Source organism: Manis javanica, chromosome 10 (genome assembly GCF_040802235.1).
Source record: "Manis javanica isolate MJ-LG chromosome 10, MJ_LKY, whole genome shotgun sequence".
Classification (NCBI taxonomy): Eukaryota; Metazoa; Chordata; class Mammalia; order Pholidota; family Manidae; genus Manis; species Manis javanica.
The window spans coordinates 85,019,159-85,042,614 of record NC_133165.1 but is presented as its reverse complement, the minus strand read 5'-3'; the positions used below and the strand labels follow the sequence as shown (position 1 = coordinate 85,042,614).

The 23,456-nt window shown below is 47.8% G+C and overlaps 2 protein-coding genes across 3 annotated transcripts; both read left to right on the top strand.

Moving 5' to 3' along the window:
• Positions 1 to 285: 285 nt before the first annotated feature.
• Positions 286 to 3,933, top strand: IGFBP6 (insulin like growth factor binding protein 6). Its single transcript, XM_017669836.3, has 4 exons — positions 286 to 714; positions 2,660 to 2,799; positions 2,968 to 3,087; positions 3,612 to 3,933. The coding sequence occupies exons 1-4, from the start codon at positions 396 to 398 to the stop codon at positions 3,732 to 3,734; spliced, it is 702 nt and encodes a 233-aa protein (XP_017525325.1). The 5' UTR covers positions 286 to 395; the 3' UTR covers positions 3,735 to 3,933.
• A 119-nt stretch (positions 3,934 to 4,052) lies between these two features.
• On the top strand, positions 4,053 to 15,478 carry SOAT2 (sterol O-acyltransferase 2). 2 transcript variants are annotated; one of them, XM_073213488.1, is made up of 15 exons: positions 4,053 to 5,265; positions 5,723 to 5,778; positions 6,283 to 6,419; positions 6,748 to 6,807; positions 7,141 to 7,248; positions 8,797 to 9,073; positions 9,479 to 9,548; positions 10,107 to 10,191; positions 10,685 to 10,730; positions 10,919 to 11,048; positions 12,000 to 12,097; positions 12,487 to 12,585; positions 14,032 to 14,167; positions 14,683 to 14,828; positions 15,029 to 15,478. In XM_073213488.1, exons 1-15 carry the CDS (start codon positions 5,160 to 5,162, stop codon positions 15,077 to 15,079), a joined length of 1,605 nt encoding a protein of 534 aa, XP_073069589.1. In that variant the 5' UTR covers positions 4,053 to 5,159; the 3' UTR covers positions 15,080 to 15,478. The 2 variants fall into 2 exon arrangements, with proteins under 2 accessions (XP_073069589.1, XP_073069590.1); XM_073213489.1 differs by lacking the exon at positions 7,141 to 7,248.
• The last annotated feature ends 7,978 nt before the right edge of the window (positions 15,479 to 23,456 follow it).

The window sequence follows — 23,456 nt, the reverse complement described above, 5'->3', positions numbered from 1 at the left end:
GACTTCAGCTTTTTCCCTTCATCCCAACTCCCATCCTCTCCTTCTTCCACCCCTCCCCACCCTCCAGTCCCTCCAGCCAGCTGTCCAGCTCCCAAATTCTGGGCGAGATTCCCAGGAACAAAGCAAGAAAAATCAGAGTAATTTGGGAAGTAAACAGAAACTGGGAAGGGATGGAGGAGAGAAGAGTGAGGGAGGACCCAGGTGGGGGGGGCCTCTCCAGTCCCACCCAGTTAAGGGAATGCCCCTGCCTCCCCACACGCACCCCCCTTCACCTGGCTTTTAAAGGGCCCAGCCCCTGACCAGCTGCTACTTAAGGCAGAGGGGAGGCAGCGGGCAGCAGCTGAGCTACGACAGCTCAAGAAGGAGAGGACGTGGACGGGGCAAAAACCCTGACCATGACCCCGCACCGGCTGCTGCTGCTAACTCTGCTGCTCGCCGCCGGGCCAGGAGGAGCCTTGGCACGGTGCCCAGGCTGCGGGCAGGGGGTGCAGGCGGGTTGTCCAGGGGCCTGCGTGGAGGAGGAGGAGGGGGCCCCGCCAGCGGACGGCTGTGCCGAAGCTGGGAGCTGTTTCAGGAGAGAGGGGCAGCAGTGCGGGGTTTACACCCCTAACTGCGTCCCCGGACTGCAGTGCCAGCCTCCCGAAGAAGACGAGGCGCCTCTGCGGGCGCTGCTGCTGGGCCGTGGCCGCTGCCGCCGGGCGCGCGCGCCCTCGGGTGAGTCCGCGCCCCACCCCGGCCCCGCCCCATGAGACCCGCACATCTGTACGCAGGGTCCTGGGGAGACTGGCACCGGCAGCCTTACCAGGCTCCGGGTCCTGCCATTGACGCTCTTCCTCCCCAGTTCTGGGAGGCATATCTGGGCAGCGAAGGGCACGCACGTGCGGGTTGCAGCTAGAAGTTTGGGGTGCAGCAAGGAGCCGTGGGGATAAAGCAGGAAAATGCCTGAGCCCTCAACCTTTATGCCCTCTCTACTTTTTTTTCTCTTGAAAAAAAGGTGGGGAGTGGAGTGGGGTTTAGGGTCAGGTTATATGCCGCAATGGCCCAGCACCTTCAGCCCTGGATCCCAAAGCTGGAGAAGGGACCCAGATGTTCCCATCTGTCACCTGGGGAAAGAGGGAAGGGACCCGCAAACTCCAAAATCCTAGACACACTGAGAAATATCTCCTCTTAGTATCAAGGTGTCCAAAACACCTGAACTTGAGGTCTAATACAGAAGATGCCCCAAATCCAGAGTTGTTTCAAAAATGATACTGGGGTCAGAGTGCAGGTGCTGGGACCCCAAAAGAGGGAGATAGAAGTGGGAGAAGCAGAAATCTTCCAAATTAGAGTTACAATTTAAAGCTGCTCAGATCTCTCCACCCACCCCACCCCACCCTACCCCGGGGAGGAGAATAGAAGGCTGAGTCATTGGGTGGGTGGGACAGAAGTGAGTCAGAACCTGGGAGATAGGGGACAGCAGGGAGATGGGAAAAGCAGAAAATGCAGGCAGCCCCCCACCCCAGGGACATCTGAGGACCTCCTTTCTTCCATGGCAAGGGATGGGAATTAACTTGGAGTTTCTTTCATTCCCAAATACCTGTGTCCAGGCTGCTAAGTGTCCTCCTAGAAGGTCTGGCCGGGTCCGAGGAAGCAGTGGGAGCATGGTCATGGTAGGGGTGCTAAATGGAGGGAATGAGGGGCAAGGTTTGAGGAGTGTGAAGGAAGAAGGATCAGACTTAGCATTGCAGAGAAAATGGCTCTTGGGTTATGAGTAGTAGGCAGAGGGGAGCAACTCTCTAGGTTTGAGGCCTGGGGACTGAGCAGAGATTGCCTTTGGGCATGGAAAGGCCGAGACCATTCCTTCAGGAGTCATAATATCTAATTTTACAGCTGGGGCAAATTCCAAGCAGTGCATGCTCCCCTCCTTGCTGCCCTTACTTATTTCCTCACCCATTCCCATCCTGAGCTCTTCCTGGGCCTCCCAGACACCATGTGTGAAACTCTCCAGAGCCAGGAGCAGCCTGCAGGTTGGAAGCCCTGCGTTGCCTGCACCTGTGTAACTTGCCCTTCGCCAGTCCTGGATAAGGGCTGAATCACATGTGTTCCTGGGACCACTGAGGTTGCGCTGGGCTGATCCACAGGGGACCAGAAGAGAGAGGCCCCCACTGCAGTGCCCCAAAAGTAACCACATCGCAGGCCTGAGAGGGATGGGCTGAGTCACAGCAGGGTCACAGCGGGGACACACATTCCACTTGGGTCCCTGCTGACCCCCTCCCACATCCCATGCTCTTCGGCCCCATCTCCCTGACCTGGTGCACCCCCTGCTGGCTTCTTGTGGAACAGTCAGGTCCTTTCACCCCAAGCCAAAGGCTCCCAGTGTTACTTGCATTTGTTCTCAATTTTTTGCTTTCCAAAGTGCTTCTCCCTTATAAGCCTTAAAACTAGCTGAGGATATTATCAGAAAAGGTAATATCACCATTTGTCAGAGAAAGAAACTGAAGCCAGGAGAAGGTAACAGGGAACCACCTTCCAACTCCCCTCACTTCTACTGCTGCAAAAGCCCCATGTTCTCCCCTCTTTAGAGGGAAGGGGTAAGCAAGGCTCTGTTCCAGTTGGCTTTGGTCTTTGATGTCTGGCTGATTTCTGGCCTCTTCTTCCCCTAATCCTCTTGTGGCTGCAGGGGAGAATCCTAAGGAAAGTAAACCCCAAGCAGGGACCACTCGCCCACAGGACGTGAACCGCAGAGACCAGCAGAGGAATCCAGGGACCTCCACCACTCCTGCCCGGCCCAATCCTGGGGGTGTCCAAGACACCGAGATGGTGTGTTTGGGGCTGTCAGGGAGCAGGAGGGGTGGGGATCCCTGGAGACTCCCATCTGAGACTGCTCCTGTAGGCTTGGAGAAGTCTCCCTGCTGGGTCCCGGGAGCCCGACTGGACAGAGCAAAGAGGCTGAAGCAGTTCTGAGCTGCCTGCTCTCCCTTCCCCCAGGGCCCATGCCGCAGGCACCTGGACTCTGTGCTGCAGCAACTCCAGACTGAAGTCTATCGAGGAGTTCACACCCTCTACGTGCCTAATTGTGACCATCGGGGCTTCTATCGTAAGCGGCAGGTGAGGTCACTCCTCTCCTCTCAGTCCACCAGTACAAGGTTCCTACCAGGGACAGGGGTAGGCGGCTTACAGTGGCATAAATAAAACATAGCCTCTGCCTTTAAGGATCTCCCAACTCAGGGCCCACACAAACAGAATTACCAACCACACCCTGTAAAAGGGAGTTAGAATGCCTAACTTGGAGGTTAGCAAATGTGAGGGGTGTCAGAATCACCTAGAAGGCTGTGAACAGACAGGTGGCTGAGCCCTGCAGAGCCAGGGAAGTTGCATTTCTAACACCATCCCTAGTGGTGCTGCAGCTGTTGGTCTGGGAACCACTCTTGGAGAATTATCATTCTGGCCTAGAAGAATGGGCATGATTTAGCAAGTGAAGAAGAGAAGCAAAGGAAGGGAACCCAGCCACCTCAGTGTCCTGAGAACTCTCAGACTCAGGAGCCCACAGCCTGTCCCCACCCAAGGGCCCCCTCCTGCCTCTCCCGCTGGAGCCGCAGCCCCACCTCTGATCCATGTACCTCTTTCCCCAGTGCCGCTCCTCTCAGGGGCAGCGCCGAGGTCCCTGCTGGTGTGTGGATCGGATGGGCCAGCCCCTGCCAGGGTCCCCGGATGGCGATGGAAGCTCCTCTTGTTCCCCTGGGAGCAGTGGCTAACGTTGGGTGGGGTGCTGCTGGACCCCTGGCAGGAGCATGTGGCTGTCATCTTGGGTCATTTATGAGTGATGAGTAACTCAGGGGCCCTGAGCCCCACACCCCAGCTTCAGGCCCTGCGCCACTGTCCCCCTCACCCTGGGAAGATTGCTGGTGTTGGCTGAGAAGGGTTAATAAAACTGTGTTGGGGGCCTCTGGCCTATGTCTCTGTGTCTACTTCTCATATTTCTGGGGCCTCAGGGCCTTCTCTGTACCCCTTCCTGCCCCCCATAGCTGCTCTCCTTTCTTGTGCTCACCTTCCATCCTTCCCACTGTACTAGGAACCCAGGAGACAGCCAGTGGCAATGGTCTCAAGCCTCACCCAATTACCCACCAGGGCTTGGTCTGAGGTTGTGACTTTATTTCTAACACTGATCTTTGGACACAAGGGGAAAGGAAGGATTAATAGTTAATCCCCAGCAGGAACCCAACAAAGGAACTCTCAAAGTAGTTACCCTTCTATTGCATCCTACTAGAAAAAGAAGAAATTTATTATTTGAGCTCCTCCCATGGGCAGGCCCCAGGTCATGTGCTTTTTTTTACCTGGACCACCTCATTTTATGCTTACAGTAACCTTGTGACATAGGGACTTTTGCCCCCATTTTTCAAAGGAGGAAACTTCAGCTTAAAATATTGGGGTCACTTGCCTGGAAATACACAGCTAGTAAATGATGGAGGGAGGATTTCAATCTGGTTTTTCCCTATGTGGCAATGCCTGGCATTCCTTAGGGGCTGAATAACATATATTTTGCCTCCTTTCTGCGTACATGCTAATTCAAGCAGGTGTAGGGAAGACCTGACTTTTGGGGGCCTGGCACCAGGGTTGCCTGGAGGGCCCACAGCAACACGGTTGTCACAGGTGCCAACCCCATCAGAATGTTAATCACATGCATCCAGCACATTCGAGTTGACCAGATTCTTTCACACACCTTATCTCATGGGCTAAGGGAACTGAGGGCACTGATACCTGAAGATGTATCTGCCTCCTGCCTGACCTTTAGGCTGCAGGGAAAGGGATTAGAAGAGAGCCATGCCAGGTGATAAGCCTTAGAGGCAAAGTCCCCCTCTCCCCCACGAACACAGGTGCATGGCCACCATTCCTGTGGGAGGGATAGCATGCTTGGAGTGGGCATCTGGGCAGTCATTGGGTTGTTGGGAAGATTGCAGCCACCACTGTTGACAGCCAGCAGAGCAGAGCCTGGGCTGGGAAGTGCTGCCCTCTGTATCGATTAACTTATCATGCTTCTGGAGGCCCCCTCCTCCTGAAAGGACTTTAGTCTTTGATGCTGTCAGATGAGCTGAGTGCGATAAGAGCTTGGCAGCCTGGGAAGGAAGGGAGAGAACACGCACCACACCAGGGCCTCCTGCTGCCCAGTCAAGACTCACATCATGGAGCCAAGGGCAGCCCAACTGCGGAAGAGAGAAGGGCTGAGAGGAGAGCAGAACCCGTTCCCCAGAGAAGATGAAGTGTCATCTGGGAGTGCAGAAAGCCCAGGTGGGGTTGGAGGTGGGGCTGCATTGTTGAGAGGGGGCTCCTGCTATCTACCTTCAATCTTTTCTACCCTCCTGGGAGGTCAGGGAAGACGGACCTTGCCTCTGCCCCTAATTGTCCAACTGGGAGAAGGAGGGGAAAAAGGATATTCAGAGCTGTGGCCTTGCCTTACCTTTCTGACTCTTTCGCCCTGAAGGCAAAGGTTCCTGTTTCCCTGGGAACTGTTTCCAGTAATGTCATTATGCTCCCTGCTTGCCAACAGCCTTCTCACCCCCTGCTTAAAAAACCTTCCCCCTCTGACTGCCCCACCTGTGAGACTAGATATCAACTGGTTGGGGGGCCAGGAGGCTGCTGAGCCTACAGGAAGCATTTCTTTGATAGAGGATGCCTCTGGGTTTGCACCAGGCAGCTGAAGCCTAAATCCTCCCCCTGGGGTATGCCCTTTGACCCCTCCTCCTAGGAAACACCGAGGTGCCCAGAAGCCCGGATTTGGTGCAATGGACCCGACACATGGAGGTGAGGGAGGTCAGAAGTCAGACATCAAGATGGACATGTCCTAGGGTGGAGGGAGGGAGGGGTAAAGACCTGCCTGGTGATAAAAATAATGTGTTCTTAGGTTCAAACCCCTCAGATCAGGTTAGAGCTAAGGGTTAAGATGGAGGGGCTTGAAACACAGGTCATCAAGGCAGGGGCCAAAAGTCAGCCGGTGAACAGTCTTCTTCTGGTGGGACTAGAGGTCAGAAGAGGGAAGGCTGGGTCAGAGAGAAGAGAGTAGGGTCAGAGATGACAATGTGGTTGGGATTCAGACCCACGGACTGGACTGGAAGGGTCTTCCTTGCATCCCCACTGCTGTCCTGGGAAGCCAGAGGGAGATGAATTCTTGGGGGACCTCTGGGCAGGACCTGTACTTGTTCATCTCCCCACCCCTGGCACCTAGCAGTGTGCCAGGAAATGTGTGGTGAATGAGAGGATGGCTGCCTGGGCAGAGGGACAATGGCCCTGCCCTGCTTTGCCCTTCAGGCTGTGAAGACACAGCTGCTGGCGCAAGCCCAGGGACAGCTGCTGGAACTGTTGGATCGGGCCATATGGGAGGCCATGCAGTCCCACCCACCACCAGGTGGACCTCCACTCTCTACTCCTCCAGATTCCTTGAGCAAGTAAGAATCTGAGAAGCCAGGGAATGGCTTCCCCATTTTAAGGAATATGAGTCATAAACATTATCTCATGCATTCTCTGCCAGTGTTGGCATGACCCCAACTTCAGCCTTTCCTCTTCTCCCCTTATCGCCTCTGCCTTCCTGACACTGACCTCCACCTCTGGGCCTTGCCCCAACCCTGACCTTCTATGTGGTCCTGCCCTCTGGCCCTAGCCCTTACCTTCCTGTACTACTGCTCTTGGTTCTCAAGTATTGATCTTCTGCAAGGCCCTGCCCTTTACCCACTGCCTTCTTCCTTTGGGTCCTGACCCAGAACTGTTTCAATTCAGGACCTGGAAGCCATCTCTGGGGAAATGGAAAGTTTTCATCAACAGGAAGTCCCTGCTTGAGTAAGTCAGGGGTGAAGACAGGGGATGGGAAGAAAAGAAAGGGCTTCGGGTGGGAGTCCAGGACCACATTTCTCATCCTCAGGTCCTAGGTGGTGTGGGGGAGGACTTGGAGAGAGAGGGTTTCTCAGGTTCAGTTTCCCCACTTGCCCTGGGTGTGACTGTGGAAGAAAGGCCACCAGAATGAGACGTGTCTGGGCCCTGGGACAGAGGTCCCAGCCCTTAGCTGGAAGTTCTCAATCTCTAGACCCCATCCGCACAAGTCTACAGAGCCTGAGCTAGTCTGCATGACCTTGAGGACCTCCCACACTGACATCTGGGCCCCTGTCCCTCCAGTGAGCTGATGGAGGTGCAGCATTTCCGCACCATCTACCACATGTTCATCGCCGGCCTGTGTGTCTTCATCATCAGCACCCTGGCCATTGACTTCATTGATGAGGGCAGGTAGGCCCCCCACAACACACAGATCGGGTCAGACCCCCTGGGTCCCCAGTGCTCTACCTGCCACTGGCCCAGAAAACACAGACCCCCCTTTGACCATTGGACATGCATCAGTATTGCTCCCAACCACCTTCCCACCTAAACTGTGCTTTGACACTTCTCCCTTCCACAGCCTTGGATGGCCCTTGGTCTGTCCCCCAAGGGTCAGCCACTCTGGAGACACTATGTCCCCATTCAAATGCTTCTCAGTAGGACCTTTGCCCTGAGGTAGATACGTGTGTGTGCACACACGTGCACACTTCATACCCACTGCTCTCACTCACCCCTTTCCAAGTCAGTGCTGTTTAATGCAACTCCCACTGAGCACCTCCTCCTGAGTGCTGCTCTGGGGGCCAGAGAGGCCCGTCCATCACATGGGGAAGACAGGCCTGCACACCAGTACCACTGCAGACTGTGTCCTGCACAGAGTGCCCCCCACCAGGAGATGAGCCTCACAGGGCTGTCTTCCCCTGGGGGTCTTACTGCATGGCCCCCACCTCACCCTAAGCAGGGCTTGGGAAGCATGAGAGGAAGAGCACCAAGGAGCTGCAACAGCTCTCCCTTTGCGTGACAGTGTTGTCGCTGTTAATTATGTGAGGATTATAAAGATCAAATCTCAGTGAACAGTTCACATACACGCAAAGTGATAGATGATAGCCCTTCTTTTTTTTATTATTATTATCTTCTACAATTTGGTATTGTTTCAAATATAGTAGCACAGCAGTTCAACCATTATTCATATTATTAAGTCTTCACCCCCTCTAGTGCAGTCACTGTCAAGTGATTGTCCTTCTTGGCCATCCCCTCAATCCCAGACTGCTCCCCAGAGGTCACATTTATAACAGTTTGGGGCACTTTCCATGCATTCACATCCCTATGTACATAAGGACCATAAGGACCAAGGATACATATTTTGAGGGGATTTATGTAAGTAAGATACTCACTACCTATTGTTTGGTTTTCACTCCCTAACAACCTGTCTTAGAGATCTTTCCATGTCAGTCCACTGTTTTTAACAACTGTAGAGTCTGGAGGGCCAGCTTTTGTTCAGTTAGTTCTTTACTAATTTAGGTTGTTTCCAATTTTTCATCATTACAAACTATACACTCCACTCTTAATCTAAGCACTCAACTACCTGCTTTCTATTAATTCAAGTCTACTGCTACAGACACTCCAGAAGAATAGAACTAATGAAAATCAAACTCTAAACCCCTCATATCCTAACATCTGTGTACAAAGTACTGAGCCCTTCTGCAACACCATAAAATGCACAGAGGGCTCTAAAGGTCATTTGGAAGCAAACCCATTCTGTGATTGAGTCTCCTCAGTAGTGCCCTGTGCTAGAAGTGCTGGGCAACAGAGGTGCTGTCCTGAACACCTTCAGAGATGAAGCGCTCCCAACCTTCACCAGGCACCTCCGTTTATCTGCAAGAGCTCTGACTGCAGAGGAGGGGTTCAAGGACGCCAGGATGAGCCGCGCATTTGTCTACTTTGTCTCTCCTCCACTCCAAGGCTGATGCTGGAGTTTGACCTACTGATCTTCAGCTTCGGACAGCTGCCCCTGGCGCTGGTGACCTGGGTCCCCATGTTCCTGTCCACTCTGCTGGCGCCCTACCAGGCCCTGCGGCTGTGGGCGAGGCCCCGAGCCTCAGCGGCCTGGATGCTCGGGGTGGGCCTTGGCTGCGCGCTGCTGGCCGCCCACACTGCTGTGCTCGGCCTCCTCCCGTTGCACGTAGCTGTGGAGTATCAGCTCCCGCCAGCCTCGCGCTGCATCCTGGTCTTTGAGCAGGTGAGGGCCAGGGCAAGGGTGCCGCGCGGCGGCGAGCCTCACCGAGGGTCCTGTGCCCAACGACAGAGGGCACCTAATCCATCCGCATTAGCGGGGCGGAACTGGGGGAGGATCCTAGGAAATGTTGACGAAATGGACATCCTTAGGCAAATATAATCACACTCCTTATAGGGCATCAGGGGTTGGTTGGCTGGGGCCTCTGACCTTTCCTGTACCCCTTTACCCTCAATGCATTCCAGCAGCCCTCTGTGTTAGGCTATAAAATTATCCGACAAAAAGAATATGGGCTTTGACCATACACATTAACAATCTGCCTGTCTCCCTCAGGTAAACAAGAGCACAGAGAGGTTAAGTGATTTGTTCAAAGCCACACAGCAACTTAACCTCCCTTCTACTCCATCTCAGGTCAGGCTCCTGATGAAAAGCTACTCCTTCCTGAGAGAGTCTGTGACTGGGACCCTTCGTGCCACAGGAGGTGAGGCTTTCAGTTGGCCCTGCAGTGAACTCAGTCCTCCTGGCTGGTTGAATGCAGCCAGCAATTGCAGGATCCTCATAAAAGTGTCCTAAGCCCATCTTGCCCCGAGGGCAGAGCTCTGACCCCCACCTGGGCTTTGTGGGCCTTAGTCAGTACTCATTTTCAGGTCCCATCTCTGAGAGACAGCACCTCTGTTGCCGAGGACTTCTGGCACTTTCCCATTTCCAGGCCTACCCTGCAAACACCCAGAGTATGAGAGAGAGCCTTATATTAGCAAGTCAAAGAAGGAAAGAATGGGTGGCGGGATTTGTGGGTGCCAGGTGAGGCTCTGGCCACAGCAGGCTCTGCACCAGAAAATCGGGTACCTGGAATGGAAGCTAAAGAGGGCTGCCAGAGAGCAGGTGCCGCTCCTGCCTGGTTTCACCTCCCCCACACCACCTCCACAGGCATCCCCACTGCCTCAGTCCTAACCAGCTCTCCTCCCATCAGCCCCACACCCTCCCCCAGCATTCCCACTCACCTCTGCCCTCTCTCACTTGCCTTCTCACTCCTCCCCAGGTGAGTGCATCCGGGCTCCCAGCTTCTCCAGCTACCTCTATTTCCTCTTCTGCCCCACACTCATCTATAGGGAGACTTACCCCAGGTAAGCCCCCTCCCCTCCGCCAAAGACCCGGGCCCTTCAGGGACCTTACCCTACGTCATTCCTCTCCCCTCGTCCTTTGGCCTCACCCCAGACATTGTACACTTTCTCAGGAAGCATCCCATAGTAAACATGGGAAACAAGTGGCAGGTAGACTACCCCTTGTTCTTGACCAGCTTATAGCTAACTCAAGGGTGACCATCTGTCCTCGTTTGCCCAGGACTGTCCCAGTTTTAGCACTGAAAATCCTACGTCCTGGGAAACCTCTCAGTCTGGTGCAGACTATGGATGGTTGGTCACCTTATTGACATTCAAGCGAAAAATACCATCTCTGTTCTGGAAGATCCACAGTGTTCTAGACCTCCAGGTCCCCAGATAATCCTCCCAGGCCTGAGCAATTGAGGGAAATTCGGAGAGAGGGCCCCGGAACCTGTGCCCCAGTGAGCAGGGAGCAAGATAAAAGGATGAGAAAACTATTATCCTGTTGCTGCTGCAGGACACCCAACGTCAGGTGGAATTATGTGGCCAAGAACTTTGCCCAGGTCAGAAGATGGGACAGAAGGGTGGCTTGTGACTCATGGTGGCTAAGGGAGCATTTCTGGGAGTAAGCTGGGGGACACTTGGGGAGGAGGTCAGAGGCTGGGGCTAAAGGAAGAGGAGCCAGGAGCTGATCGGGAGTCCAATTCCAGTGATCCCTCTTGAAGTTGTGTGTCCCCGACTCCCTCCCCAGGCCCTTGGCTGCGTACTGTATGCCTGTTTCATCCTGGGTCGCCTCTGTGTTCCTGTATTTGCCAACATGAGCCGGGAGCCCTTCAGCACCCGGGCCCTGATGCTCTCCATCATGCATGCCACGCTGCCAGGTATGCCCACCAAAGACAGGGTGGGAGAAGGCTGCACCCTGGAGGAGGCTTAGCAGGGGATTCCTCCCTCCCCTCATTCTTTACCTTCAGTCAGTTGCAACACCTTGTCTCTGTGGATCATCCCTAACACCTGTCCCTGCCTCTCATCACTCATACTCAAGTTCCCAGTTCAGATTGCCATCCAACACCCCCTCTCCACATTAGCCTCCTAGCCTGTCTCCTCCCCACCCAAATCTTTCCTCTCCCATCTGCCCCTGATATTGCTGCCTGGACAGACAGAAAAATCATTCGCTACCCTGTTTCAAGAACTCCAGTGACTCCCCATTGCTGGCTTCACCAAGTAAGATTCACACCCTTGGGCTGGCATCAAGGTCCCTTCCTGGGCAGCCTCACCTGTTTTCTCATCCCACAAGCTCAGCCATTCCTTGAAAGACATGCAGTTCTATGCTTCTAGGCCTTTGCTTATACCGCTCCCTTGGCTTGCAATGGCCATTCCCCGTTTTCCAGCTATGAAATCCAGTTCCTTCATGGAGGCCTATGGCTAAGATGCCTGCTCCTCTAGAAGACCTTCCTTTTTTAGCCATCAGTCACCACGACCCACCCCTTGCTCTGCACACCCAAGCACATTAGTGGCCACCAAGCTTAGCTCCTAATATGTTGGCGTGGTTGGATATGTCTCCATCTCTGTCTCTGCCTCTGTTGCTCTCTTCTCTCTTTCCCTCCCCTATCACTCTGTGAACACTCAAACACTAGGGGCTTTAAGATTCATCTCTGTATCTCCAACATCTGTCATGGAGTTCATGTGCAATTATGAATTGATGAATGCATGAATTAGTGAATTGCTGATAAATGATTGGTAAAGTTGGGGCCCTGGTTGCCAGGACTCCTCAGAGCCTCCTGGGGCTCCAGGTGGGCCAGTCTGGCCTGCAATCCCTCGTCCCCTCTCTCCAGGCATCTTCCTGCTGCTGCTTATCTTCTTCGCCTTCCTCCACTGCTGGCTCAATGCCTTCGCAGAGATGCTGCGATTTGGAGACAGGATGTTTTACCGGGTAGGGCCTGGACCTGGGCCACTGGGAAGCTGGATACAAGAAGGGGTCTGGGGATGCTGTGGCTATGTTGTGCTGTCAGTCTCTCACATTGAAAAAGGCACTCCGCTGGCTGTGGTTACAATGTCCCCTTCCACCCCATGACCAGCCAGGACTAACTGCTTTTGTATAAGTAGTACTTTGGAATCTTCTCCCAGAGAGGGAGCAGGAGGGCGGTCAGGGACCCAGGTCCTGAAGAGAGGGCTTGCTGTTTCTCTTCTGCCTGTAGCCAGCCCTTGTGGGAGAACACTGGGACAAGTTGTCAGGGGCAGGGATGAGAAACTGGAGCCTAGGAAGAGACAGGGCCCTGATGCTCACCTCCTACCCCCAACCTTGTCTCTACCCTGCCCTAGGACTGGTGGAACTCGACGTCCTTCTCCAACTACTACCGCACCTGGAACGTGGTGGTCCACGACTGGCTGTATAGCTATGTATATCAGGATGGGCTGTGGGTACGGACTCGGCAGAACCCCTAGGCTCCCCAGCTAATAGAGCCTCTCTGGGACACTCTCCTTCCCTCCCTCTGCACCATCCACCTTGTCCAGACCTAAGGGCTCCCTTGACTTCCATCTGCCCCCATTCTACCCAACCCAATGGGGAGAATCCTTCTTATGATCTAACTTCCTTTCCTTACTCCATGCCCTCCAGAGGGCAATTCTCCCCTCCCTAGCCTTCTAAAGAAAATGCATATAGCAATTTCAGTTACCAAGAATTTTTAGACACATGATATGTGCAGTAACCCTGAGAAGTAAGTATTATTATTATTATTATTTTTTGAGAGGGCATCTCTCATATTTATTGATCAAATGGTTGTTAACAACAATAAAATTCTGTATAGGGGACTCCATGCTCAATGCACAATCATTAATCCACCCCAAGCCTAATTCTCGTCAGTCTCCAATCTTCTGAAGCATAACAAACAAGTTCTTACATGGTGAACAAATTCTTACATAGTGAATAAGTTCTTACATGGTGAACAGTACAAGGGCAGTCATCACAGAAACTTTCAGTTTTGATCACTCATTATGAACTATAAACAATCAGGTCAAATATGAATATTCGTTTGATTTTTATACTTAATTTATATGTGAATCCCACATTTCTCCCTTATTATTATTATTATTATTATTATTATTATTATTATTATTTTAAATAAAATGCTGAAGTGGTAGGTAGATGCAAGATAAAGGTAGAAAACATAGTTTAGTGTTGTAAGAGAGCAAATGTAGATGATCAGGTGTGTGCCTGTAGACTAAGTGTTAATCCAAGCTAGACAAGGGCAATAAAACATCCACGGATGCAGAAGATTTCTCTCAAAACAGCGGGGGTGAGGTTCTAAGGCTCACCTCTGTTGATCCCCAATTTCTCACCTGATGGCCCCCCTGCGACTGTGCCTGTCTTAGGTTGTTCCTCCCTTGAGGAATCTTACCCATCTCTGGCTAACCAGTCATCTTCCAGGGCCATACAGGGAAATGTAAAGTTGGTAAGTGAGAGAGAAGCAATATTGTTTGAGAAGGTTAGCTTTTTACTTCTTTGCAGATTTATGCCCTGTGACTTCTATGCCCAGCATTTGTCTTGAGGAATCTTTACACTTGGAAGAATTATGATACTCAGTAAATTCGATATGAGGCACGAATTCTATTTAAGGGTTGTAATTAGGAAGGAAGAAGAAAAGCTATAGAAGTAGTAGAGAAGTAAGTATTATTATATCCCCTTTTAAAAATTGCATCTACGGCCCAATGGGCTAATAAAATGCTCTTAAATAAGATATGTCAGCCCTTCCCAAATCCCATATCTTTCCATTATGCTGCACACCCTCCTGGCTTCCTTCATGAGGGGCTTTCTGTGGAGGAGTCTTAGGGAGACTTACTCCACCTTCTTCTCCCGGCCTCTGCCAGCTCCTGGGTGGCCGGGCCCGAGGGGCAGCCATGCTGAGCGTGTTCTTGGTCTCTGCAATGGTCCATGAGTACATTTTCTGCTTTGTTCTGGGATTCCTCTACCCCGTCATGCTGATACTCTTCTTCGTCATTGGAGGTGAGCTTGGAACTCTGTGAGCCATTGGAGGGGGAACTGGCCAGAGGGAAGACTCCTGCTCCCAAAGACTCCAAACTGATGGAGAAGGTCACACACCCCAAACAGAAGGGGATGTGCATGACTTCTGGGGCAAGGCATGAGAATTATGACAGTTGGGATGTGAAGGGACTTGGGAGAAGAGAGTGAGGCAGCATCAAGGGACAGCACGTGGGTATTCTGAGGAATGTGGGAAAAGATTTCTGGGTGAAGAGGAGCATCTGAGCAGGGCACACATAGAGGAAGACAAAAGTGAGAAAACTGGCATGAGGTTGGGAGGTTTCATATGTGATCAGGATACTGAAATACAAACTAAAAAATCCTGGTTTTACATGAGCCACTTGAATGCTCCATGGGTTTCTGGAGTTCAGTTCACGATCTTCCCCGATGATCTTCCCAGTGTCCTAGGATGGAGGGCAGCCAGGGAGACAAAACACAGGTATTTGGAACTGGAGTGACTACCTTTCTTTCTGCCTCAGGGCTGCTGAACTTCATGATGCATGACCGGCACACGGGCCCAGTATGGAACGTGCTAATGTGGACCCTGCTTTTTCTGGGCCAGGGCATCCAAGTCAGCCTGTACTGCCAGGAGTGGTATGCACGGCAGCACTGCCCCCTACCCCAGGTAAGACCACAATCCTCACTCAGCTCCCCATCTAGGAGGACACACCTCCCCTTCCCAATAGCCAGTCCCTTGTTGATGTCCAATTCAACAGCCACAATCAGGGGCCAGGGCCTGTTTCAGGTGATGGGCTCCCATATCTTGGATGTGCAGGGTGGGCAACAGGAGGGAGCTCATTCACAACTCACCCTTCTCTGGCACAGACAACCTTCTGGAGCTTGGTGACACCTCAGTCTTGGTCCTGCCATAGCTAGAGGTCAGGAACCCTCACTGCCCAGATGACACCAACAAGTTCTTCTCTGCCTGCAAAGCCTGGAACCAGGGCTCCTCCCTCTGCACTCCCAGACCTAGCTCTGAGTCATGGGGGCCTGGCACGCATGACCCCACTGGGGAACTCCAGGGAACAAGTGTGTGTACCTGTGGACAGCTGAGCACAGACTCAGAATGGTGGTGGCTCTTGAACCCCCTGAACTGGCACAGGGCCCTCTCCCATCCCATGACTGGCCAGACTTGAGGAAGGAGACTTGAAGGACCTTACAGATTTGGTAAATGTTGGGTCATTTTGAGAAACTGGGGCCACCAAGGTCTGAGAAGGGTTTGGTTCTTTGTACTCCATCCAATACAATAATAAATTATTTGTGTCTCTTTTGGTTCATTTATATGTTTATTCGTTCATTCACTATTTGTTGAAGACCCACTTTTGATAAGCCCAGTTGAAGAGTTGTGTCTACAGAGGCAAGACTCTGTGGTGAGAGGGGCTGAGGCTCTTGGGTGCATCTTGCCTTACTTTGTCCTACCTATCTATCCTACCTTACCATCCCCCCTCTCCAAAACCCAGCCTTACTCCCCATTCCACCTCTACTCCTTCTTCAGCTCACATTTGCACACCCTTTTAATCCTACTCCCGACAACCTGTAGCACATTTTGGGAGAGCACATGGCAGACTCCTTTCCCTTAGCAGACCCAGGAGAGAATCTCCTAAACAGACCTTAGGCAGATATTTTAATTTCATGAGCCACAGTTTCCACAGCTATAAAGTTTTTAATTCCTTTAAAAATGTCTTCTTCCATTGTTTCATTTTTAACCTATTTGTGTCTTTATATTTTTTAAATGTTTCTTGCAATCAGAATTAGGTCTTATGTTTTCTAATACCACATGATATTACTTGCCTTTTAATTGGGATATTTAGATCATTTACATTTAATATGCTTGTTGATACGGTTTAAATCTACCATCTTTCTACTGTTTTCATTTTGTCCTGTCTGTTCTTTGTTCGTTTTCCTCTCTTTTAATGTCTTTATTTGAATTAATTGTGATTCCACAAGCGGAATGAATGGCACATTTGATTTCATTTCTTATATCTTATTGTATGTCCTTTAGTCATTGTGTTTTGTTGTTTTGAGCAAGTTGGTATTCATTCCATTTCCCCTATTTTCTTGTTATTTTGGAAATTTTACTCTGTTTTTCCATCTCCTTAATAGTTAGTTACCTTCCTTCCTTGCACTGATAAATAAATATATATATTTCTTTACCATTATTTGAAAATATACCAATTATTTATTCCATTAAGATGTTTTATTTCCTGCCTCTTCCACTCCAATAAGAGAGACCTTTAGAATCTTTTACTTACCTCTCTCACTCTGCTTTCAATTCCTAGGTTTGGCTGAGTTAGTATAGTACTTATGGCTCAAGATATAATTAGATGTCTATCAATCTCCATGAACATTTAACGGTATGATATATGGCCAGTTTTCTTGCTCACCATTTGTTCTTTCTCCTCTTCATCTTCCTCTGCATTCTCTTCTCTGTTCTTTAAAAAATTTTTCTTAGTTATTTTGCTCAGGTGAGATATGGAATTGATACACTCTCTGAACCCTTTATCTCCAAATATCTTTCTTTTGCACTGACAGGTGACTGCTTTCTCAGTGACATATGAGATTCCTGGATAGTCATCCTTTTCTCTCAGTATCCCCACTTTTAGCTTCCAGTACTGCAGATGATCCTGTGCCATTGTGATTCTTTTCTCTTTGTGGATAATTTCCTCTTTCTGTCTAGGAGCTTGAAAATGTTTTTCTTTAATCTTTGAATTCAGGAGCTTCGTGCTTTGATGTATGTCTTCTCTTTATTTTCCTGTGCCCTTTCAGTCTGCAAACCAGCCTTTCTTCAGGTTGGCAAAACATTCTTATGTTTTTAAATTATTGTCTCTCCATCTATGCTTTTTCTTTTGGAACTAATATATTTGAATGTTAGGACTACTGGGTCTATTATCCAAGTCTCATATTATCCTCATTATTTCCATCTCTTCATATTATGTGCTCTGTGCTTTAAAATATTTTTTCCATTTGTTCTACCAAGTCACCAATTTGAGTCTCAACAATGACCAGCCTTCTCTCTTTTAATACATATACTGATTTTTTCCTTGAAAATAATATTTTTTAGTTCCAGAAAATATTTTTTTTTGTTACACTACTTGTATCTCTTCAAGTGCTTATAATATTTTCTTAAATTGTCATGTACCTCTTCAGTGGTTCCTCTGTTGTCTGGTATGCAGGATAACCAACTGTAATGACCTCATCCGTGTAGGGCCATAGCCTGCTGAGTCATGCTTTTTCAGCATCCCTTGGCGCTGATCTCTGCTCAGGGGCTCTCCAAAGCTGGTCTCCAGGCTCCTGTATATTGCTAATGAGGAAGCACCTCACCAGGTCTCCACACCAGGCCTTCCTCCCCATCTGTTCCTGTTCTCAGACACCAGAGCTCCTGGTTCTCGAGCCCTTAGCCTCTAACTGGGAGTTACACCAATGGCTCTCCTGGTTCTCAGGCTTTTGGATTCAGAATGAATTACACTCCTGTTTTTCTGGTTTTCCAGTTTGTGGATGGCAGATTGTGAGACCTCTCAGCTCCATAACTGAGTGAGCCAATTACTCTAATAAATCTCCTGTATATATCTATATATACCATATTGGTTCAGTTACTCTGGACAACCCTGACAATACGATGGATATTTGGACTGCTTCCACTTTTGGGCTATTATGAATAATGCTGCTATGAATATTTGTGTATAAGTTTCTGTATGGATGTATTTTCATTTCTCTTAGATGCATTACTGGGTCATATTGTAACTCTATATTTAACCTTTGAGTTGCTGCCAGACTATTTTCCAAAGTGGCTGCACCAGTTTTAAATGTATGAGGGTTCCAATTTCTCCACATCCTTACAGACACTTGTTACTTTGTTATTTCTCTTTTTATATTCTAGCCATCCTGGTGGATATGAAATGGTATCTTGTGGTTTTGTTTTGTATTTCCCTGATGACTAATTATATTGAGCATTCATGTATTTATTGGCCATCTTCTTTGGAGAAATGTCTATTCAGATCCCAGGCCCAGCTTTTAATTGGGCTGTTTTTTCATTACTGAGTTGTAAGAGTTCTTCATCTATTCTACATATAGGTCCCTTATCAGATATACAATTTTCAAAAAAATGTATTCTTCTGTTCAGTAGGTTGTCTTTTCTCATTCTTAATGGTGTCCTTTGAAATACAAAAGTTTTAAATTTTGATGAGATCAAATTTTCTATCTTTTCCTTGGTTGCTTGTGTTTTGGTATCATGTGTAAAAAGATTTTGCCTAACTCCAGCTCACAAAGATTTACTCCTATTCCATTGTCCTTAGGACATGCTACTCTCTCAGCATCAACATGTAATGGTATGCACCAATATTGCCCATCTAGGAAATTCACTTATGCTTTGGTGTTGAGTTTTTATTGGAGCTTCATTCTACAGGCATACTTAACTGCCTATGTGGTTGAATTCAGTATTCTGCCTCCTCTCCAGTTCCTGGTCAAGCTGATATCACATGACCCAAGGAACACACTATGAGTCACCCTTTTAGTTTAAACTTCCAAGTGTGGTCTAAGGGGACTACCATGAGTAACAAAGGCACACTTTTACTTGGAAAATTCCAAAAGTTTAGAGCTTACCTCCCTGGAGTCAGGGACACAGGCCAGGCCTTTCTACAGTCAAAGCCAAATTCTTCACATCTTCTACTCCTACGCTGCTGAGAGTTTATTTATTTATTTATTTATTTTTGTTTTGGTATCATTAATGTACAATTACTTGAACATTATGGTTACTAGACTTCCCCTATTATCAAGTCCCCCCCACATACCCCATTACAGTCACTGTCCATCAGCATAATAAGATGCTAGAGAATCATTACTTGTCTTCTCTGTATATACTGCCTTTCCCTTGTCCCCCATCACTACATTATGTATGCTAACTGTAATGCCCCTCTTTCCCCCTTATCCTTCTCTTCCCACCCATCCTCCCCAGTCCCTTTCCCTTTGGAAACTGTTAGTCCATTCTTGGGTTCTGTGAGTCTGCTGCTGTTTTGCTCCTTCAGTTTTTTCTTTGTTCTTATATTCCACAGATGAGTGAAATCATTTGATACCTGTCTTTCTCTGCCTGGCTTATTGCACTGAGCATAATACTCTCTAGCTCCATCCATGTTGCAAATGGTAGGATTTCTTTTCTTCTTATGGCTGAATAATATTCCATTGTGTGTATGTACCACATCTTCTTTTTTTGATTTATTTTGGCATCATTAATCTACAATTACATAAGGAACAATTTGTTTACTAGACTCCCCCCATCACCAAGTCCCCCCCACATACCCCATTACAGTCACTGTCCATCAGCGTAGTAAGATGCTGTAGAATCACTACTTGTCTTCTCTGTGTTGTACAGCCCTCCTCATGACCACCCCCCACATTATACATGCTAATCATGGTGCCCCTTTCTTTTTTACTGCCCTCCCTTATCCCTCCCTTCCCACCCATCCTCCCCAGTCTCTTTCCCTTTAGTAACTGTTAGTCCATTCTTGGGTTCTATGAATCTGCTGCTGTTTTGCTCCTTCAGTTTTTTTCTTTGTTCTTATACTCCACAGATGAGTGAAATCATTTGATACTTGTCTTTCTCCGCCTGGCTTATTTCACTGAACATAATACCCTCTAGCTCCATCCATGTTGTTGCAAATGGTAGGATTTACTTTCTTCTTATGGCTGAATAATATTCCATTGTGTATATGTACCACATCGTCTTTATCCATTCATCTATTGATGGACTTTTAGGTTGCTTCCATTTCTTGGCTATTGTAAATAGTGCTGCAGTAAGCATAGGGGTGCATATGTCTTTTCCAAACTGGGCTCCTGCATTCTTGGGGTAAATTCCTAGGAGTGGAATTCCCAGGTCAAATGGTATTCTATTTTTAGTTTTTTGAGGAACCTCCATACTGCTTTCCACAATGGTTGAACTAGTTTACATTCCCACCAGCAGTGTAGGAGGGTTCCCCTTTCTCCACATCCTCACCAACATTTGTTGTTGTTTGTCTTTTGGATGGTGGCCATCCTAACTGGTGTGAGGTGATATCTCATTGTGGTTTTAATTTGTATTTCTCTGATGATTTAGCAATGTGGAGCATCTTTTCATGTGACTGTTGGCCATCTGAATTTCTTCTTTGGAGAAGTGTCTGTTCAGTTCCTCTGCTGAGAGTTTTTATCAGCAATTGATATTGGATTTTATATCTTTACTGCATCAATTGAATGATAATGTTTTTCTTTTAAAGTCTGTTAATATGTTGAATTGCACTGATTAATTTTTTAACATTAAACTGACTGTAAGGTAAATTCTAACGAAAATAAGCAGGCGACGAGAGGCAACAAAGGGCCAGGCACTTTATTTGAGTGCAATCCCTGGCCATGTTCCCCAGTCTGGCTAGTCACAGACCAGGGAAGTCATGCTCAGCAGGGCAGGCAGCGAGTTTTTAAAGAAGGTAGGGGGAGGCAGAGCTTAGATTTACAGTGGCGGGAGGATTGGCTAGCCTAAGGCACGTTTTTCAGGTTGGGAGGGGGCAGCAGCTGGGGACTTTGGCACATCATCAGTGTCGACAGGCTCACCCCTCCCTCCAGTGCATCCAATCTTACACCGACCTTGAACTCCTGGGGTAAATCTCCCTTAATCATGATGTATAATATTTTTCTATATTATTAGATTCAATTTGCTATACTTGCTTTAAGAATTTTTGTGTATATGTCAAGATGGATTACACTAAATGCCACTGACTTGTTCACTTTAAAGTGGTTAATTTTATGTTATATAAATTTCACCTCATTAAAAATTTTTGAAAAAAGCAATTTGCTTATTGTAGGAAAACCTAAACATAATAGTATAAATACAAAGTTGCACTTTCTTCTTCTCCCAGCTGCTCTCCTCTCCACATCCAATCCCACTCCACAAATACACCTTCCATTAACTGTTTAATATTTAACTGTCCACATTTCTAAAAGTTATATGATGTACAAAAAGATGCATGTGTCTCTTTCTCTCCCAAATGTTTACTGAGCATTTTATCCACGCCAGGCAATGATGCAGGTGACTGGAGCACAGTCTGATGGGATTAATTTTCTGGTAGGAGGAGAAGGGCAGTAAGCATGGGAACCAGTAGGAATTTCAGATTAAGCGCTGTGAAAAAATAAAACTAGGTAAGAAGGTAGAGAGTGATGTGGGTTGGTGGAGGGCCAGGGTGGTTAGGAGAGGCCTCTGAGCTGAGGACACAGTATCTGAGTTGAATGTGAATGAACTAGAGAGGTGAACATCTAGGGAAAGAGCATTCCAGAGAGAGGGAAAAACTAGATACTTTTAAAGAAATAGGATTGTATGAGAGAGATTGATTTACTGTTTATTCCACCACTACTTCATTGTTCTTTCCCTGCTTTACCATATATTATAAATGTATTTCTTTGTTGGCACCTTGTCTCTTTCACTCCTTTAATAGCTGCATAATATTCTATAATATTGATATACTATTACTTAGCTAATCATTTCCCTGTTGATGGATATTTAGGTTGTTTCAAGTTCGGAGCTATGGCAAACATGCTGGAAAGGACAGCTTTTCACCCTTGCGCATAGAAAACATTTCCAGGAGTTGGGACTGCTGCATCAGTGTCCATTCACGCGAATGAGTTTTCACCCATTAAACCTTGGGACAGCTGTGGCTTTTCAAATTGGCCTCATGTTCAGAACTATAAAAGAGAAAAAGATTTTTAAAAGACAAGAAAAGATTGGCTTCTCTCTCTGAGTTTGCCTGCACTTTCTGAGTGCACAGCTCTAACTTTTTCCCAATGTTTCAGCGTGCCTCTCTCCCCGAAGTAGCCCACACTCCCCTTTCTCTGAGTGTGCACTTTCTCTCTTCAAATAAAACTTAAATTTTCAAGGCGTCTCTCCTCGAGGTCGCCTGCACATTTTCTGTCTTTAAGCAAGCAACTTTACATGAAACATTTACTCTGCTTCAAAAAAAAAAGATTAAAAGATTTAAAAAACAAACAAAATACTGTGCAGTTGACTAAAAGTTACAAATGCTGAGACCCTGATTAAATTTAAAGGTAGAATAGCTAAGGGAGGAGAGGAAAACCACATAGAACAAGAGTAACTACTAGGAATGCCAGGTGGTGGAATTTGCACTGGGCAATGGGAATGATATGTTGTGAAATGCCTCAGACCATGAATAAGCATAGCTTTCCAAAGTAAAGCTGTTGTTAAGCTAACCCCATGTGCACATTCACAGAAAATAGCAGGATGTCCTTAGAAAAACTCTCTTAAAGTTGATCATCCTGTGTCTCAACAGCCCTAGATGAATATAGAAGGGCAGAGTCCTAAACTCCCTATTGATTTACACATTCATTCATTAAACACTTACTAAGCATGTTTTCTATGCAAGGCATTCTATTGGGCATGGGGAACATAAAGAAGATGAAGAAAAGCCCCTGACCTAGAGTTGCTCAGTCTTAACACAACAGTAATTAAGAAGAGCTTCTCACTTTCCTGCTGGAGCATTGCCTCAACCCTGGCAGGTCAAAGCATTTGAAAACCAATGGAGTGGATTCTTTCCTGAATATCCATAATTATTCTATTCAGGGACAGGGAAGTTAATGACAGCTACTGCTTTTCTCATCTGCAGGCTTAGCAGTTTCTGTCCTTGTCCCTAGAAAAAGTACCAGGCACAAAGAAACTCTGCTAATTTAATTATAGGGGAAGAACTAACCTATCAGCATGATCATACAGAGCCCTAGGGGGATATATCTTGAGATATGGCATCCTACAGTGTGGTTCACTATTTGAGTCAGCTGTTTGCATTGATAATTTCAGTTTCAGAGTAGGTTATGGGGTGCAAACCTTGAGTGAGAAGCTGCTTTATTTTAGACACACTGTATTTTATTTTTGTTGTGAATGTAAGATAAAAATATTAACTAATTCAATAGCAAAGCAGGTTTCCCATATATAAAGGTCTGATTTTTATGTCAATTGTTAATATGTTTCTGTAAATCTGAGGACAATCATTTGAAAGTGGGACACTCTTAGGATTCTATTGGGTCTTCAGAGAACTATATTAATAAGCTGAAACCAGAACTTTATATTAATCAGAGGAATACATTATCTATTATTGGGGGGAAAAATCAATGTCCAGATTCCAGGGATTATGGACCACAGGCCTGAGGAGAAACTGAAAGCCAGCTTTGCTATTAAACAGAGGTTTCTTTACAGTTACAGTTGCCTAAGTGTTATATCTTTTTTTAAAAG